General features: G+C 36.5%; 1 protein-coding gene across 1 annotated transcript; it reads right to left on the bottom strand.

Annotated features, from left to right (window-relative positions):
* Positions 1–2580: 2580 nt before the first annotated feature.
* sypl2b (synaptophysin-like 2b) lies at positions 2581–12882 on the bottom strand. Its single transcript, XM_046872394.1, has 6 exons — positions 12785–12882; positions 12493–12567; positions 11255–11376; positions 8838–9036; positions 6530–6721; positions 2581–3931 (listed from the first exon to the last, which is right to left on the bottom strand). Exons 1-6 carry the CDS (start codon positions 12797–12799, stop codon positions 3809–3811), a joined length of 726 nt encoding a protein of 241 aa, XP_046728350.1. The 5' UTR covers positions 12800–12882; the 3' UTR covers positions 2581–3808.
* Between the last annotated feature and the right edge of the window lie 7969 nt (positions 12883–20851).

The following is a 20851-nucleotide window of genomic DNA, read 5'->3' as shown; positions in this document are numbered from 1 at the left end:
CAGAATATATTATTATATATTTCATATGGAATTTAAGACATCGACTATTAAGATAGATATTGATTTTGATTATCGAAGTTTAAATACAGTGTAAGTATAGTTGTACTGTAAACAAACACCCACAAAATAAGTTAGAACTATGTTTACTACTAGGACAGACCTTGCTAGTGTATAACGTACAAGGTGGTAACGCAGTGCCATCTCCTGGTCACAGAGCATCACAACATGTATAAAAGCATAGTAATGAAAAATTGTCTTTAAGTGTACAGGGTATTTGTGTTATATCTGAATGCTGTTTAGCTGAACCAGGTAGATTCTGAAAAGTTTATATGTTCAAATTCAAAGATACATATACTACATACATGTATATATATTCAATAGTATATGTGTTTGCTCATCCTGTGCACTAAAGTCCTTTTGCATTCACTTGTCCAACCCTAACTTTTCATCACGAAACACCAATACAGCAGCCATTTCTGTTAAGGCGAATTTTTTCATAATGGCCTTTCTATAAAAGGATTTTAAGAGAGCTTAAATCCATGCATGTGACCTAGCTGATGATGCCAAATCACCCTGTTAATTTCAGACAAAAGATCTGCTAAGGAAGAAAGCTGGTAGGGTGTTCCAAAAGCAAAAGCAGAAAAACATAGATTTCACAACCAACTACAGAGCAGAACCCTGTGGCATAGCAGCTACGTTTTTGCTAATACATGAAAGGTTTATGGTGCGAACAGTCATGGCCAAGCGCTCAGAGGGGCTGTGCATATCTGCCAGAAAGTGGCAGTGGTAAAGACTTTCAGCTGAACCTTCTGTAGATGACTGTACAATCCTATAGAATGGGCCTATTTAAGGAGCTTCTGTACAAGCCAGGCAGCCTACTGACCTTGATTGATGTTAAAACTGTCCATCACAAAGTTCAAGCAAACTAAAATGTGATGAATTCAAGGCACTGGTAAGAACAAGTTCAAATAAACCTTGCATTTAAATCCAGCTGGAGAATATTATATCGTTCTGATAAATACTTAACTAGAATGACAATATAGCTCTAATCTAATCTTTATTTAATGTGTCCTGACCTTAACACCATGTACCACATTACTTCCCAGCCAGTAAAAGAAGTGTCCATGGTAATTATCTTTCTCTGATTTTGTTAGGAATGGTGTCTCATGCAAGCTGTGGTGTTTGGGGGTCAAATCATAGGTTTAGAAACACTAATTGCTCTGTCAAGTCTGAAATAAACATTGCTGCAGCTCATATTATCTGCTACTACACATTGCACCCTGGCTGAATACTATCACCCACAAGTTGGAGTAACAGGGTGGCTAGTATTGTCAGCGAAGCTTAGTTTCATGCCAATAAATTATATTCTTGTGCCCTGTTCTGGGAAATCTTTATTTTTAGTTCACTGTGAGACCAAGTACTATAATATGTGCAAACATGTTGGACATGTCCTGAATAATGGACTGCTAAAGAGAGATCAAAGTCCTGCAGTTGTACTTATTGTATTATTAAGCTCCCTTATGGTCTACATCCTTGTGGACACTTGAATATTATGCATCAAAATTACATAAGTTACATAAATTACATATATTATAGTTCTATCTATCTATCTATCTATCTATCTATCTATCTATCTATCTATCTATCTATCTATCTATCTATCTATCTATATATATCTATATATCTATATATATATATATATATATATATATATATATATATATATATATATATATAAATACACGTGTGTGTATTTATATGAGTCATTAGTAAATAAATTGACAAGTTGTGGCTGGGAATTTTTCTCATCTGATGATTGCAAAATTGAACTTTGCCTTTTCTTTCTATAAGAAATTGTACACTTGGCAGAAACACAACTCATTACCTTCAGGACACCAACCCAGCAGTGAATGGTTCTAGTAACATCATGATGTGAGGATACTTTTTTCTGTAAGGCAGTAGGGAACTGTCCAGAGAGATGGGGTCAGAGAGATGGAGCCAAATATTGGGTAAATCTACAAGAAAACCTGTTCTTGTCTACAAGTGCAGTTGGATAGTGGAGTATTTCCAGCAGAACACTGACCCTGAACGTGCTGCTAAAGCTACCCAGTGGTTCAGAACTAAGAACCTGAATGTGTCCTTCTGCTATTCAGGATTCACAAGTGCAAAACTGATAGATGATTGCAGCTGAAGTCAGGTGATTAACTATGCTGACTTGCCTATTTTTTATTTATTTTTGTTTAGTTGATCTTTGCATTACAAAAAAGTGATTAGTTTGTTCACTTTTGGTATCATGTGTAAATCCATTTACTGTTATTTTGGAGAAAGACACTGAGCCGGACTGGTGCAGACTGCAAATTGGATTGTAATTAACAGTTTTTTAATTAACAGTACAAGATGTAGTTTTTGAGTAGTAGGCTTGTTACAGCCATTTAAATGGGACTGGAATGCAATCTCATTCTAATGAGCTGTTTACTATACATACAACTGTGCTACAGACAAATACCTTTTTAATGGAAAAAGCTGGAACTGGATCCAGGGCACATGCTGTTAAAGTTATCCAAAAAATAACAAGACTTGACTTCATTTATTTATTAAAAGCATTTATTGTTCCAAGTACAAGAGATACTTGGATGTAAAACAGTAACCATAAAGGCTAGATTTTCTGTCAGTGACGTATTTACTACAGCATAAAAACAATCACCCGGCACAGGAATTCAAAGATACAGCATAAATCAACAAATGACCACCAGCATCACAAAGCACATAACAGTAAGCACATAACAAGATATTTAATGTGCTTCATGGTGGAATTTTCCTTTAATTAAAACATGGCATATCATGCAGCTCCCACAATCATGCAATAAATGTAAGTACATTTTTATTGTAAAACTATTTAAATAATTTTGCTTTGCTTAACCACAACATTTTCATTTGATTCATCAGTGCTTAAACAAAACAAAATATGCTTCCTCCTATTCCAAATATAGCACAAAATGAAATAATAGAATTTTATTTGTTATGAGCACATCTGGATTTCACATAAAATAAAGAAAAATGTACTTAAACACGTCATTTTAAGTTAATCGTATTTGCTAGCATTGCACTAGACATTGAGATGATGGATAAATGTAATTTGTGCTGCATTACAGAGTATTATTAACGCACTGACACACCTTTGTAGCAAAAGAAAACAAAAATTCTTTAACTAATACTCTTATGCACAGTTTCTGTAAAAGATACTTAAGTCAATTTTATGGTTCATACATCATGTCACTGGAAAATTTGAAAATTTTTGCCAGTTCTTTTTTTTTCTTGTGAACTAAATCATAAATCAAAGTTTGTGAAAAAAGAAAACTATACAAAATTTGTTCAGCAATGATAGAAAGCACTAGGCTGAAGTAACTAGATATTACAATTCATATGCATTTGCATCCATGACCTTGTTTCTTTAAGCAAAGTGCTCCACATGAAGTCTGTGTGTGTGTGTGTGTGTGTGTGTGTGTGTGTGTGTGTAACGTCTTTCTCCTTGACGCATTTACGAATCAGATCACATTTATGAGTCATATACATGACTATACAGATACATTTTCTCACAGCTTGATTTCTTGAGACAGTAATTTTATTCAGATATATGGTAATGGAGCAGTTTAGACTGAGTGTATGAACTAAATTAAAAGACACTGTAGACAAAAAAACATGCTTCCTGTGATCTGCGATGTTACACAGGAAGTTGAGTCTCTGAACCACAACTGTCTGTAAAGTGTAACGGCTATCTGTTGGGACAGCCGTTGCTCTTACTCTTTTGTCAAGGTTGCCTTGTTGCGTCTGGCTGAGTGGCTGAAGGAGAAGCCTGTTTATGGAAGTGTGTCTCCTTAAAGATGAACCAGCAGTTTCCTGCCCATAAAATGAGATTAAGAAACCCAGCAATCTGTAAAAAATAAGGGTGAACATTTTTTTTTGTTGCTTTTTTACCAGCTAAATCACATTTAAACATATTTAAGAGCACCTAAAAAGAACAGATTTACAAAAAAATTCAACCAGTAACACAATCTAGAGTAACTGTCTCATGGGTCTTATAGAGTATCATGCCTTATCTACCTAGTCGAAGAACTGTGCCGCTACATTAACCTGTCTACCTCAACACTGTTTCAATTTAATATGAAAACAAGTTGTGAAAGAAACCACAGTGGACACCTGAGATAGAGAGCTGTTTCAAGCTGCTAATTCCATCTGTCTCAACTACTTCTCAGAATAGCCAAAGTGGTCAAAATGAACACTGGTCTACACTGAAACTAATGAACTTTACACAGGCTTTAACGAAAGACAGTGTCTGTTACACGGCTTGTATCTAAACAGTAGCCTACCAAGAAAGTAATTGTTCACTGTCTTCCTCCTTCCTTTCACAACTATTTATTTCGGGAGTTTTTCTTTTGGCATTGTCGTGCTTTTAAAAATCACCATCGGTGAAGCTTTTCTCCCGATGCCGTGCAGCTCAGAACACTGGTGAAGTGCGTTTTTTTTCATGCCCGGTTGTTTTCAGCGTGACGAATGATTCGCATTTCCTGTAGACAGTCCGAGTGAGCGGCAGGTCAAACGTCAGAGGAACCTCATCCATATTTATGATGTGGTGCGGCCCGATTCAGTGGGAGCGCATCTGATTTAATATAAAGAGCTTCATTGGTTCACCTGAACCCGTTCCGCAATTTCATTGGTTTAATGTTATGGGGTTCAGTTTTTTGGCTTGAAGTTTGTGAAACCGGTAAAAACCCAGGAAAAATCCATAAATTAGCCGCTTCGTTGTTTAAGCCGCGGGGTTCCAAGCATGGAAAAAAAGTAGCGGCTTATAGTCCGGAAAATACGGTACATATATTTAGCTGTCAGATGGCATTTCCTCATTATTAAAAATTGTAATACCTCGATGAACTAACTATGATATGTTGTATGTTGTATAAAAAAAACACTTGCACCATGGTATAATTGTCATACTCATGCCCTCATGAAAGCATCCTGTAATCTAGAGAGAAAATTTGCATATAAAGAGAGTATTCTCAGCTACAGACAAGCGCTAAACGCTGCTAGGGCCGAGCAAACTCATCTAAAACAACCAAAATAATCCTAGTTTCCTTTTTAGCTAAGTTAGCAACAAATCGAATATCTGAAAAGAGTATTCCATCGCAGTTTACTAGTGAGGACTTTGAATTTCTTCACTGATCAAATTTTAAATATCTGAAACACAATTGTGGAGGTCCAACCTCTTACAGCATCTCGTGATGGCAATCTCACCGAAAGCTCCACAATTACAATTACAATACCTTACAAGTATAGGACAAGAAGAGCTGTATGATCTTATCATCAAAGCCAAACCAACAACATGTCTGTTAGATCCTATTCCAACTACTGAAAGAAGCGTTATTTACAGCTGGTGAGCCTCTTCTCAATATTATTAACTCCTCGTTATCTTTAGGTCACGTCCCTAAACCCCTCAAGTTGGCAGTTATTAAGCCCCTGATTAGGAAACCTAATTTGGCTCCAAATTAACTATCAAATTACAGACCTTCCGTTTAGTCCAAGATTTTAGAAAAGATTGTGTCTGCCCAGTTATGCTCCTTCTTTCAAGAAAACAAAATCTGAGCACAGAATCTGCGCTAGTTAAAATCACAAATGACCTGTTTTGAGCTTCAGAAAAAAAGCTACATCTCTCTGTTAGTTGTACTAGATCTTAGTGCTGCATTCGACACTATAGATCATGATCTTCTCCTAGATCGCTTACAGAATTACATCAGCCTTCAGGGACAGGCATTAAATTGGTTTAAATCCTACCTGTCTGATCGTTACCATTTTAGATTTAAATGGCAAACTATCCAGGTTAATTCAAGTAAATGATGGGGTGCCACAAGGTTTGGTTCTAGAAACCCTTGCATTTCAAAATATACATGCTTCCTCGGGAAAATATTTGAAGACATGGGATTGGCTTCCACTAATATGCTGATCATACCCGGCTGTATATCTCATCAAAACCAAACGAAACATCTCAATTAGTTTAAGTTAACTAAGTGTGTTAAAGAATTAAAAGATTGGATGATAATATTATCAACTTGTGCTTGTTAATATTATGAACAGCAGCTACGCTAATTCCTTCAATGCTTCTCTTTCTTTACCCATCCTGAGGCATCCTGAGGTTGCGCCAGCTCCAGTTGTGTCCCAACTCAAAGATTAAAGAGTTTTTCCTTGCCACAGTCACCCCAGGCTACTCATCAGGGATAAACACACATCATTCCCTTTAATTCTTAAGTTCTGTAAAGCTGCTTTGAGACAATGTCCACTGTGAAAAGTGCTATAGAAATAAACTTGAACTCTATAATAGCATTATTTATTGGAACTAATATTTCAGTGGTCCTGGAGGATTTTAAAATGGTGTCTCAAGCTTGGGAAGTAGTGTACTTAGCTGTTAGTACTTAGCAGGTTCCACAAATACAGAATTAAAAACAGCTAAACGTAATTGTATCAGTCCTCAAAGCAGTCTTACCACTGAAGAATTGAGGGGGCCGAAAGTAGGAACGGCACCCTGTGTGCAATTGTTTCCACGGGCCTTGCAGGCATCGGGTATTTGTATTAGAACTGTTGGATCTGTCGCCCGTTTCACACCATCCAAGCCTTTTCCCCAGGCAGAAGAAGCAACAAGCCAAAGGAATGTAAAGATTCCAGTTATTAGCAGATCCTGTGAAATAAAAGTAGGGGTTAAGTGGTTATTCATTTACATTTATAGCATTTGGCAGACACCTTTATACACAGCGACTTACAGTACAAAAGTGCTTTGAAGTTTCAATTAATAAATACATCCTGACACTGGTTCATTAGGTTGGAGACTAGGTATATCATCATTGTAAAAACTCTGTTGGGAGGGAATATAGTTTGAAATGCTGAAAATGTTTTTTTTATTTTTTATTTAAAGAAGTGCATTTGGATCTGGCTGCTAAAACAGAAAAGAGTTTTGATAAACGCCCCCCTTATACCCTGAGAGATGGTACAAGAACAATTCAAGCAGAGCTAAAGTATCAGAGGATGTGTGGTGCGATGTGAGGCAAGTGCATTAAGTTAGGTGGGTGCTTGTTTGTTCTTGGTTTTCTTATACAGGGCAGCTAAAGGAAGCCAGTGAAGGAAGCATAGCAATTGGGTAAGGTGGAAGAGCTTAGAAACTGGATCCCATTACATAGGTCGGACCTGCCAAAACCAAGCTGCAGTACCCCGGTTTTTAAAATGGCCATGGACTGAAAAAGAATCTGAGTGGCCAGTGTGGTTAGAAATAGACTAATTCTCCTGATGTTAAAAAGGAGAAATCGACAAGAGAATGCCAGAATTGTAATGTGTGAGGAAAGGACAGTTGATTAATGGATGCTAATATAATTTACTGCTGTAAACATATACTTTGCTTGAATTTTACAATTATCATCTACCATCTTTAGCCACAAGTGCATAAGTAAAGTTGGGTACTGATTTAAGGTGAGGAGGCTTGGGTTGGAGTCAGCGTTTCAATTTATTTCAAAGGTGTTCAGTAGGGTTGAGGTCCGAGGTCTATAGCAGGCCACTCAAGATCCACTTTTACTCCAACCCATGCAAACCATATACTCATGTACACTATATTGCCAAAAGTAATGGGCCACCTGATCTTTCCTGCAATATGTTTTTTTCTGCCAAACCGTTACCACAAAGCTGGAGGCACTCAATTCTATAGAATTTTGCATTCGCTTGAACTTGGAAACCCAAACCTGTTCCAGCATGGCAATGCCCCTGTGCAAAAAGTGAACACCTTGAAGATATGGTTAACATGCTTTGGAGAGGAAGATCTTGAGTGGCCTGCTATAGAGCTCTGATCTCATCCCTACTGAACACCTTTGGAATTAATTGAAATGCTGACTGCAACCCAGGTCTCCTCAACTACATCAGTACCTACCTTTCGTAATACCCTGGTGGCTGAACACAAGCCTGAACCATCAGGTTCAAGGTATAGTTGAGTAAGTTACAGTAACGTTCCTATTAGCTTGAACCAATCTGACTATTCTCCAGTGGCCTTTCACATATCCCACACACAATTGCAGAAACTTGATTATTTTTTGCACTATTCTGTGTAATATTTAGAGAATGTTGTGTATGAAAATGCCAGCAAATGTATTTAGTCTAATAATCCAACAAGCCCATCTTGCAAAAGCGACCATGCTATATGTCAGTGAGACCATATCCCCCCAATTTCAGATTTTTTACAATAATATTAACTGAACAAATACTAACTTACTCATATCTGCAGTATAATATACATTGAGTTTGTGGCACATGCTTGGCTGATTGGATAATTGCAAGAATTTGCAAGAGTACAGGTGCTCTTATTAAAGTAGATGGTGTTTGTATAGCTAGTTCTCGAAGACCTCTAGGCTATTTCACCCCTACTGTCTACAAAACACACCCTTCTTCTTCTTCATTTACACATAAGTGAGAAGAATTCAACTCTCTTGCATGTCTAAATCACATGTAACTTCATCAGGTCACTTGACCAGAGAGTTCCAACTAATGTGTGTTCTGTATATTTTTCCCTTTTCACAGCCACGTTGTCATTGCTTGTTGATTATTTTTGAAGAGGAATTAAGCCTAAAGTTCGAAATATTAAAGTTGTACATTCACCTGCAAGGTAATACTGCAATCACAAAGCAAACAAACCCACATATACAAAGCACTTTGGAAACTATTCATGTTACCCAAAAGCAATATTACGTCATTTTAAAGCGCCGTTGCATTATGATATAACTCTAAATTTAATACTTAATTCACTTAAGCAGACTCACAATAACAGGGCCACGGTTTGATTCACGATATACATTCTGGTAGCCAACATACACCATAAGTATGCTGGAACAGTACAAGAAGGCCAGGACTCCAACTGCAACAAAGAACTCAGCTGAAGATGAAAAGTCTCCACTCAGAAATTGTGGTTTTGTGTCTGTTTTGTTGCAGGTCGGCACATCAAACTTATGTTGATTAAGGCTGTGTGAGACAAGAAAAAGTAAGGTTGGTATTTTTCAAAATAATGTTAAGGCCAAATAAATATATCCAGTAATATCTGGTAGTTTGTTAGTGTGCAATACAAAATGTAATAAAATACAATAATTCAAAAAATATTTTACTCATATTATACAACCACAATTCCAAAACATATGGTAATGCTGTGTGAAATGTAAATAAAAACAGAAAACAGTGATTTACAAATCTCATTAACCCATATTTTATTCACAACCGAACACATCAAATGTTTAAACTGAGAAAAATTACTATTTAAAAAAAAAATACATGATCATTTCGAATTTGATGGTTAAAACTTGCATCAAGTATTGCGTCACCTGGTCATAAGTACGGTATTACATTCCACTTTTAGTCCCAATTTGCTCTTATAATTCCCTTCACTATTCTGGGAAGATGTTCCAATAGATTTTGGAGTGTGCTAATGGATATTTGTGTTCATCAGCCACCAGGTTTTTACGAAAGGCAGGTACTGATGTAGGTGAGGAGGCCTGGGGTGCAGTCAGCGTTCCAATTCATCCAGAAGATGTTCAGTAGAGATGAGATCAAAAATCTATAGCAGGCCACTCAAGATCTTCCTCTCCAAAGCATGTAAACCATATCTTCAAGGTGCTCACTTTGTGCACAGGCGCATTGCCATGCTGGAACATCTAAAGACGTCCTATACAATTGAGTGCCTCCAGCTTTGTGGTAACAGTTTTGAAGAGAACCACATATAGCAGGAAATGTCAGGTGACCCAATATCTTTGAAAATAAAATGTACATCTTGGAACTGAGGAAACCAGTTGATGGAGTTTTGAAAGAGGAATGTTGTATTATTTGTGTCCGATAGTGAAATCTATCTGATGGGTCTTCTTTGTAATATTTTTCATTTCTTTATGTACCAAATGTTTTAAGTTGGTGAAAGACTATTTTACAAAGAAGCCATCTGTTGTAATAGGTGCAGTATGCAGTGTAGCATTTTCTTGCTGAAATATGCAAGGCCTTCCCTAGAGAAGACATGTTCTGCATAAAAGCACGTTAATCAAATACCTGCATATACCTTTCAGTATTGATGGTATATAGGCAATCTGGACAAAAACTCCTTTTTTGTCCAGAGGTTGCAGCATCCATGGTCTCCTATAAAGAATTTCAAATTTCAATTTGTCTGACGACAAGACATTTCCCCTCAGTCCATTTGAAATAAGTTTTGGATCAGAGACGGCAGCATTTCTGGATCATGTACACACATTTGTAGATGATTTGACGAACTGTGTTTACAGACAGTGATTTCTGGATGATTTCTTGCAGTGACTTCTCCTACAGAATCATGCCTGCTATCATGCAGTACAGCCTAAGGGACCAAAGATCACAGGCATCCAGTACTGATTTTTGCCCTTGTCACTTGTGCACAAACATTTCTCCACATTCTTGGAATCTTGTGGTGATTTGCAGAATGTAGAAGCCCTGCACATCATTACTCTCTTTATACCCAGTCTTAATATACCTGGTGCTAATTAAGGTTATTATTTGAAATCCTTCAGCTGGTTTATTTTAGTAACACTTGCTTTACCTGCCTTTTGTTGCCCCTCTCCTAAATATTTGGAGACGTTTTTAAAAAATGTGCATCAAAAGTGGAACTGGTAGCTCAGTGGTTTGAGCTCTGGGTTACTAATTAGAAGGTTGGGGTTCAAGCCCTAATATTGCCAAGCTGCTACTAAAACTTTCTTTCGGCTTCTCCCATTAGGGGTCGCCACAGCGGATCATCCGTATTCATGATCCGCATGTTCGATTTGGCACGTTTTTACGCTGGATGCCCTTCCTAACGCAACCCTCCCCATTTATCCGGGCTTGGGACCGGCACTAACCCTAATGGCTGGGGTCAGTTTTCTGACTGGGGATCCAACCCGGGCCGCAGCTGTTAAAGCGCCGCATCCTAACCACTAGACCACCAGGGAACCATTGCCAAGCTACTTCTGCTGGGCCCTTAAGCAAGGCCCTTAAGACACTGTGCTCCAGAGCTGCTGTACGCAAAGAAAAAATTTCATTGTGCTGTTATGCATGTGACAAGTAACATTACATAAAAATAAAAACATAATCTGAGGTACATTTCTTCAGTTGATATGATTGCTATGTTCCATTGTGAATCAAATATGGGTTTATAGATTTGCTAATCAGTACATCTTGCTTAGTAAATAGTATTTACCTAAAAGGGTATTCGAAAGACACGTTGATCTCATGGATAGAACCAGCCCCCTGACATTGGACATTGAATCTTGTGTTACCAGTATACCCAACAGTTGAAGCAAATGCAAATATGGCAAACACCTGCAGACAGAGTGCACAAAAGAGCAGGAGAGGGTTATAAAATAAAAGAAGAATCATTTGGTTAAATGTAGTCAAATGACTGTCCTAGTTCTCAACACTTAGCAGGTAGAAACAAGAATGGAAGTTGCACTTTGGGGTTCTTCTAAATTTGTCATTATTAAAGAGATTACTTTAGGAAGTGAAACAAAGTCTTAACAGTTTCTTTGTTCAATATAACATACTGCCAGCTTGGGTTTTGTATAGTTATGTCCTTCAAAAGGTCAAAATGGGCATCCATGGACATCGTATTCACTCAAAGATCAGATTCTTTCAAGACAGTTTATGCAAGGAAGAATATTTGATTATACCATCAGCTCGGTGAATAATCAAACGACAGGAAATTCCCCCATCTACTTTCATATGAAGAAAACACTTGCACCTAGATAAAAGTGAAAGCATTTTCAAGTAAGTGTAAAAACTAAAAACAAAAAAGGGAACTTTCACGATAGAGTTGTCATTTGTAACTCGTTTTTTTTTTTGCTTAGATTTTGGCTGTGTATATCAAGAGAATCTTCATACACTGGGTGTGTTCGATACACACCACAGATAGGGAGAGCAATGCACATAGTTTCCGTACAGTGAAAGGAAACTAAAATACGGGCCAAAAGTAAGAGATGAATACACACCACAACCCAAAAAGAAAAAAACAGTGCTCAGCTTCACCCTATGCTCACAGCCTAGTTGGACGTATATAACAAATACTAGAAAAGTTATTTATGTGCAATTCATGTTTTGCTGTAAACAGTCATAATCCAGGGCCCAGTACAATGTATTCATAAACTTTACTGGATCAGTCTTCATTATAACTGTGCTTTTTAAAGTGCAATGCATTTGTAACACAATAATACTCTGTTATGTATTCTCTTTGTATAAGGCACCATATATATATATATAAATAAAAGCATGTTTTTCCAACTGGTTATAAAAATAGTTTCCACTCAGACAAATTATGAGCTCCATAACAAAAGAGAAACATCAGACTACTGTACATAGTTGATTTGAAGAACGTGGAAGATCAGAAACTGACCCTTTTTTACTTAATCTTGGAGAAAATCTTGGAGAAAAATGTGCACTTACCCATTCCAGGACTCGTATAAAACCCAGTGGCTCTTTTAAAGGTCTGATATCTAACCAGAAAGCTGACATTATTTTCTGAAAAAGAAATGCACAAGAATCAATTCACTCAACTTGATAACCAAGGAAAAGATTACTCCCTCTCTAACGCATGCGTGTTCGAGAGTGCGCATCCCCCCCCACCACACACACACACACACACACACACACACACCGACTTTCTAAAGCTACTTACCCTACAAACATTTTCACACTGTTAGTTTATTTAACTGAGTAAATGAAAGAAATACAATACCTCCATACTGCTCATGGAACGGATGCACACAAAGTTTTCACTTCTTTCTTTCTTTCTTTCTTTCTTTCTTTCTTTCTTTCTTTCTTTCCTTCCTTTTTTTTTTCGGTCACGTGATTCGTGGCGTCATAATCTAGGGTTGGACTACAGAGCCAGAAAAAGTGAAGCCTCTATAAAGCTAGATTGTGAAAACTCATTAATGGTGCCCAAATATACAATTACAATGTGCTCTATAAACTGCGTTGCTGAATTTTATAAAATGTTCAATAACATGCAATCCGTATAAATGTATTATAATGAACACGCATTAATGTATGTGTGATAAAAATATACTTCTACATCCGTTTTATGTTGCGAATGTACTGGGTCCCACCTCATGCTTGATGTAACAAGAATGTTTTTTTCTCTGTTCGAATGTTTTATTTTTGTTCACCACGATTAAATATGTATTCTTTTGTTGTCCCATTAATGCATCATCCTATTCCAGAAATCAATTATTAGACACAGTCATAATACAAATAATGTACACCCTCTTTGTATTTTACGTATCAGGACATCATAAAAAATGATCTGGTCCTGACCAGGTCTTAAAAATAAGTTCAGATGAACAACACATTACTTATTACACTGTCATTATTTATTTTGACTAAAATAATCTAGGGTTATCTTATCTTAAAAGCCATGTGTGAAAAACTAAGTAAAGGTGTAAGCAGTAAGCCTAAGTAACAGACAGGTGCTAATAATCAAAAGCCCCTGATTTATTGATCATAAGAAAGTGTGACCACCTCTATAAAAGCCCAGGTTTTAGCACTTTGCTGATCTGCATTATTTGGGTGTGTGTTAACATAATGCCAATAAGGAAAGACATCAGCAATGATTTTAATGAAGCGATTCTGGCTGCCCGTTAATCTGGAAATGGTTATACGGCCATTTCCACACAATTTAAAGATCATCATTCTACAGTTGGAACATTATTCACAAGTGAAAAACATATAACACTGTTGACAATCTTGCCAGGAGTGAATGACCCAAAGAATGCTCAGAGAAAATGTAAAAAAAACAACAACAAGGATTTACATCTCAGACTCTACAGGCCTCTGTTAGCATGTAAAATGTTCGTTAATGACAAATATGGTTTGTTTGGAAGGATTGCCAGGAGAAAACCTCTTCTCTCTATAAGGAACATGGAAGCATGGCTAAAGATGTTTTGCCATAAGGAGGCTGTGAGGATGTTTTGCCATAATGGACAGTGCATTTTGCAAAAGCAAAACAGTATTTCACCACAAATTCCCCATAACAAATGTCAAGCACAGTGGTGAAGGGGTGATGATTTGAGCTTGTTTTTGCAGCCACAGGACCTGGGCAGCTTGCAATCATTGAGTCAACCCTGAAATCCTCTGCATACCAAAGTATTTTAGAGTCAATCTGAGGCCATCTGTGTGATAGCTTAAGCTTGACCTAAACTGGGTCATACAACAGGACAATGATCCCTAGTGTACAAAATGACTGAAAAAGAACAGAATCAAGGTGTTGCAATGGCCTCAAGACCTCAACCCAAATGAAACGCTGTAGCAGGCCCTTAGAAGAGCTGTAAAAAAGGCTGGCAAACCTCAGTGAATTGTTGAAGAAGAGTGAGCCAAAATTTCCCACGATGATGTGAAAGACTGATTAAGTTTTACAGAACTTCAAATTTTTGTTGCTAAAGGTGATGCAAAAGAACTGGCATGGTTGCAGATGGGTGATCTTATTAAAAATGGATGCAGAGTGCATAGTTTTAATAATGTGTAATATTGTGGTTATCATTCTATCATTGTTGTTTAAACGCAATTTTTTGGTGACGTCTTGACCACATTAGTGATATTATGTATTCATTTTTTGAAGAGCAAAGCAGAGATGGGAAGTAACGTAGTACAAATACTTAATTAATGTACTTTAATAGAGTTTTATGGTATGAGTACTTTACTTCACTATTTATTTTTGGATTTTTATTTTCACTTATTAGATTTGTTACACATATATCAGTAGTTCCTTATTCTTAAATTTTCAAAACAGGCTCATCACTTTAGTTTTACAGTGGTCCCCCGGAACTCATGGGGTTTACGTTCTATGACCCTCACAAGTTCCGAAAATCCATAAATTTAGGACGCACCAACGCAGCCCCTATTGTTCCTTAGTGAATTAATCTAGACATTATGTCAGTTTAATACAATAATGTGTTTTAAAGTTGTTTAATAAAATTTGTTAGTAAAAACAGAGTTTAAAATGTTATTCCTAACATTCCTGAACATTCGGTCCCACTGCAGATTCCTGCGAATATTAAGATAATACACAACTTGCTGTTAGTTATGTTCCAAATGAGAACCCATGGATTTTCCAAACCGCAAGTTCCAAACTGCGAATTATCGGGGGTTGACTGTAATTGCGTGCTGTTTCCAGCCCATCAACCAATGTTTTTTCAATCGACCACTGGTGTATAATTTCCCGGTTATCATGCACCACAGACCAATGGCTAGCCTATAAAGCTAACAACAAGCAAGACAAAAATCAACGTGGATAAGAGAGAGAGTCAGTGATGTAAACATGACTGATAAATGTGACATTCCTGATCACCTGATAATTATCAGGTTTGTTCTACTTTTGTTCTAAATGGTGGTTGTTCAGCCTGGGCATATTCATTAGGTAACAAAATTGTACATGTCCATACTTCTTTAATTTAACTTGAGTGAAGGATTGAGTGTGTACTTTTGCCACATCTGAAGCATAGTAACAAAAGAGATAACTGACAAGTAATACAGAGGACTATTGTTTGACCGAACACATGCATTTTTTATTTTATTTTTTTGTAAATTCTATTCTATTCTATTCTATTCTATTCTATTCTATTCTATTCTATTCTATTCTATTCTATTCTATGTTCTTTAGCTATATACAATAGCTAGCTATCACTTAACTGCTCCTGGTTATTTTGAGCATGCATTAGCTACATTATATTCTGTTTTATAAAAGTATATTAACTGTTAATAGTACATTTTCTGGAAGAAAAAACTATTATCAAATAAATTTATTTTTTTCAGACTCCAAAGCACAGACCTCAGCACTTGGTTGAATAAATGGCTCCAGTTCTCCAGCAGTTATAGATTACAAAAGATTTGCATTTAAATATTAGCATTTTCTTAACATTTATAATCATGTAATCAATTACATGTAAGTCTTTGAAAATAGAATGACTATTTATCAAATGGCTGTAATTCCATAAAGGATTGTTGTTGTGTTTTTGTTAAACTTACTTAATTAAAGATGAAAGTCTACACTTTAATTGAAGTTTGATTGCTTCATCTCAAATTCATTGTGGTGGTGTACAGACTTACACATTTTTGGTGCATGCATGATAAAGATGGGGCAATATTATGGCTACCTGATCTGGTGATCGGATAGCCACAAGCTACTTTTGTCTGAAAGCAGTTAGCAACAGAGGACTTTACAGTAGCTGATAATTAGCATGGAACATGGGTTTTTGTGTTGTTTTGGTCTTGCAATTTCCTGTATGCTATACCACTTTGTGTGTGTGTGTGTGTGTGTGTGTGTGTGTGTGTGTGTGTGTGTGTGTGAGAGAGAGAGAGAGAGAGAGAGAAAGAAAGAAACAGGGAAAGTCTACTGCTACTGCCACTGACAAAAGGAAAAACTGCTGCAGGCCACAACCAGGTCAGGTCAATGTGAGTTATTTGGAGGTCTATGAAAACAAGCTCTAATTCCAAGCAGCATTACTTTGTCACTAAGTTACTTTATATTAAACTTGAGACATAGTTCAACATGTGAGATGCAAAACCTGAATGCTATTGTTTGTTGAAACCTTTCGATTACACCCCGGTGTTACTACCTGTTTCAGAAGGAAATACCTGAAGCAAGGCACATTTCTAAAACCAATCAATAGGTTCTTTCAAAGCCATATATGGATTTATTTGGATGTTCTTGCTTCAGCATTTATTTTTGAATGTTGTAGTGCCCTAATAAAATAACAAGATGCAATATATGCCATGGGATTTATAGCTTGTTTACTGCACAGTAAAAGTGTATAATAGATTGTTGACACCTGACCAGAAGACTTCTATATGTATTTTCAACAACCCATTCCTCATTGTGGAGATGTGCTCATTCAGCAACTAAAGGAATTAGTACAGTCAGGTACTGATGAAGGGTGAGGGCCCTGGGGTGCAGTCAGCATTCCAATTCATTGCAAAAGGTGTTCAGTAGTATTGATGTCAGCACTCTTAAGCAGGCCACTTAAGAGTTTCCACTCCAACCCATTTTAACCATATCTCCATAGAGATCTTTCATGGAGCTTTGTCCACAGGGGCATTGTCATGCAAGAACAGGTTTGGGTTTTCTACTTCAAGCGAAGGGAAAATTTAATTCTACCACATCCAAAGACATCCTATACAATTGTGTGCTTTTAATTTTGTGGTAACAGTTTGTTGAAGAACAACATATGGCTGGAAAAGTCCGATCCCAATATTGATCCCAATCCCAATTTTGTCCATATATTGTATATTTAGCTGCCCTATATGTATAGGTTCTGGTTGACTGAAACCTTGTGTGTGTCAAGATTATGAATATGTTTTGTATTTTGCACTGGACACAATGTTTTTTTTGCTTGTGTAAATCTATTTGGATGAAGACCGGTGCAGTCAGACTGACACAGAGGTATGTAACATCTTTATACATGGTGTGTCTAGTGATACAATTTATCTTAAATGATCTTTGCTTGGTTTACTCTTCTTCATATGACATATAAGCCTAATCTTCACAAACACCATAGCATGTCACTAGTAAGACACATTATTTTTCATACAATATGACAACAATTCTTGATGTCCTTGCTGTGTAGATAAACTACTTTTATTTGTGAAATCCTCATCTGAAGCTCAGAGCCCTGGTTTGTCTTATTCAAAGCCTGAAACACTTCTGTTGACCATTAGATCTATCAGGTCTAGTCTGGTGGTCATAGTTACAAATCAAATTCCGAGTGCTCTTATATACTGTAAACTCTGGTTTCTCCAACACTTGTCTATTTAATTACAGTGCATCCGGAAAGTATTCACAGTACTTCACTTTTTCCACATTTTGTTACAAAATGGATTAAAATCAACATTTTTCTTAAAATTGTACAAACAATACCCTATAATGACAACATAAAATAAGTTTTTTATTTAAAAAAATAAATGAAAAAATTCACATAAGTATTCACAGCCTTGTCTTGTCATGACACTGAAAATTGTGCTCAGCTGCATTCTGTTTCCACTGATCATTCTTGAGATGTTTCTACAACTTGATTGGAGTCCACCTGCGGTAAATTCATTTGATTTTACATGATTTGGAAAGGCACACACCTGTCTATATAAGGTCCCTCTGTTAAAAGTGCATGTTAACAGAGGCCACCAGGCCAAACTGTGCGATCAGGGGAGAAGAGTCTTAGTCAGGGAGGTGACTAAGAACCTGATGGTCACTCTGAAAGAGCTCCAGCGTTTCTCTGTGGAGAGAGGAGAACCTCCCAGAAGCACAACCATCTCTGCAGCACTTAATCAAGCATCATGTCTGGAAGAAAACCAGACACTGATCATCACCTGGCCAATACCATCCCTACAGTGAAGCATGGTGGTGGCAGCGTCATGTTGTGGGTATGTTTTTCACTGGCTGGAACTGGGAGACTGGTCAGGATCGAGGAAAAGATGAATGCAGCAATCTACAGAGACATCCTTGATAAAAACCTGTTTCAGAGCGCTCTGGACCTCAGACTGGGGCCATGGTTCATCTTCCGAAAGAAAATCGACTCAAAGCACACAGCCAAGATAACAAAGGAGTGGCTATGGGACAACTCTGTGATTGTCCCAGCCAGAGCACAGACTTGAACACGATTGAACATCTCTGGAGTGATCTGAAAATGGCTGTGCACCAACGTTTGTCATCCACCCTGATGGAGCTTTAGATGTTCTGCAAAGAAGAATAAGAGAAATTGCCCAAATGTATGTGTGCCAAGCTTGTAGCATCATACTCAAAAAGACTTGAGGCTGTAATTGGTGCCAAAGGTGATTTCAAACACACTTCTTTCATGTTGTTATTATGGGGTATTGTTTGTAGAATTTTGAGGAAAATATTGAATCTATTCCATTATAGAATACGGCTGTAACATAACAAAATGGATGCACTGTAGCAGGCTGCTTTTGTAACTGCTTTTTGTTTTTTTTCTGTTGAACTGATCAGTTATAGATTGTCTTTGGATTATCGTTTTAGATAATCACTGACTAACTCATGATAGCTTTTATCATTTACGAAATGCTTAGAGGATACTTGGATCTTCACAGCTTCAGTTTCCAGATAAGACTAGGTAAGTTCCCTGAAGCTTTGAAACACATGCTTTGTAATAGCAACCACACAATGATTTCTATTATACAGAAATCACATGACTGCAGTCATGAGAAATCCCATGCTACAGAGCCTGCCTGCAAATCACATGGGCATGCAAAATCTAATCACCAATGGCATCTGATGCACAAAATGCATTTATATGTTAAAACACAAATAGAACATCTGTGGTCTGTGAAGGATTAGTTTTTCATGTATTTGTTGCAATGTCAGTTACATAGTGTTTTTCTAAAACTCATGTTACTGTACAGAGTCAAAAAGAAGTTAAACAACTAAATAAATGAGCAACATACACACTTCTTATTTAAGAAGAGATTAAGCTTATTGACATTTCTGATAAGCAATTTTTCTGTGGCACATTCTTTCTGTTGCCAGTACTCACTGTTCCTGATACATAAAGTTGCATGAAATACACAGAACTATGAACACATGTTAAAGTGCAGTATTATCATTAGTATAATTCACACATCTTGTTTTTCATAACACAGAGTATTTTGACGGTTGTTGTGTTTGAAAGCTGTGTGTGTGTGTGTATATATGCATATAGACAGAAAATATATTCACACGTTTTTTTTGGTATTTAAAGACATTATGTTCTATAAAATTTACTTTAAAACAATTTAGTCTTAAATTCCTAAATTATTGCAGCTGTTATTCTTAAAACAATCAGTAACTCTTAGTTACTGTAGTAAATACAACATAATCATATAATCATATATAATCGTTTAATCAATAATAACACATTCAATAATCAATAATAACACATTCAATAAATTGATATTTAAGACAAATTAAGATTTAAGTTCTTTAAAATGTTCTTATTACAATTTAAGTCTTAAAATCCTAATTTGTTAGATATTATTTTTAAATCTTAAAATAATTGTAAATGTTTTATTTGATTGACTACAGTAAATGAGAGTTATCAGCTTAAACGAATATGTGAATATGTGAAATAAATTTGGAATTCAATACAATCCCACAATTATTGAAATGTGCACTTCATATTTATACACAGATCATGCATGAGCACTTACGACCACCTGAATACTAAGGTGAACTTTTGTTTAATAAATTTTTCCATAAGTTTTAAGAGGATATTCCGCAATTGTGGTACATGGGGTTTTGTTTAAAAAATATTTTATAGGACTTTTTTTGTAGAATTATATCTTTCTTTCACAAAAGATCAAGTGTAGTTCAGATCCATAAGCCAAGCTTCCTCCCTTTAAGTATGTATATCTTTTGTATGGTAAAAAAAAGCACTACAACATAAAGATTATTGTTAACCGGTTGTGCAACATCATAAAAACTGATATGATCTTTTGGAAAACTGTTTTTTATACTGTTTTTTTTGTTTGATCTTAAGATTTATATTTTCAACAATATATTCAACAATTAACACGTGTTTCAATACAATTAGACAGTCTTGGGCATCTACAGTACTACAAGCATTAAAACTTTAGCAACTCATTATAGATTATTAAACACGTTTGTAGATGATTCGTGCTGGATGATGTCGTTGATGTTGTTGTTGTAGGTGTTGTTGTTGTTGTCAGATGCCCGGATGTTCTCAGGGATCCAGGATTCTGTGTGCTGTTATTTAAATGCATGCGGCGCTCATCAGCGACTTCTCAACTAAACTATAGACGGAGC

This window comes from Silurus meridionalis, chromosome 17 (assembly GCF_014805685.1).
Source record: "Silurus meridionalis isolate SWU-2019-XX chromosome 17, ASM1480568v1, whole genome shotgun sequence".
NCBI classification, from domain to species: domain Eukaryota; kingdom Metazoa; phylum Chordata; class Actinopteri; order Siluriformes; family Siluridae; genus Silurus; species Silurus meridionalis.
The sequence above is the reverse complement of the archived record's forward strand: the minus strand, read 5'-3'. Positions and strand labels throughout refer to the sequence as shown.

Coding starts and splice junctions, on each gene's coding strand:
- sypl2b (XM_046872394.1), bottom strand. Junction 9,037..11,254: donor TCTTTCGAATACCCTTTTAG/GTAAATACTATT, acceptor TGTCTCACACAG/CCTTAATCAACATAAGTTTG. Junction 3,932..6,529: donor GCCCCCTCAATTCTTCAGTG/GTAAGACTGCTT, acceptor TATTTTTTACAG/ATTGCTGGGTTTCTTAATCT.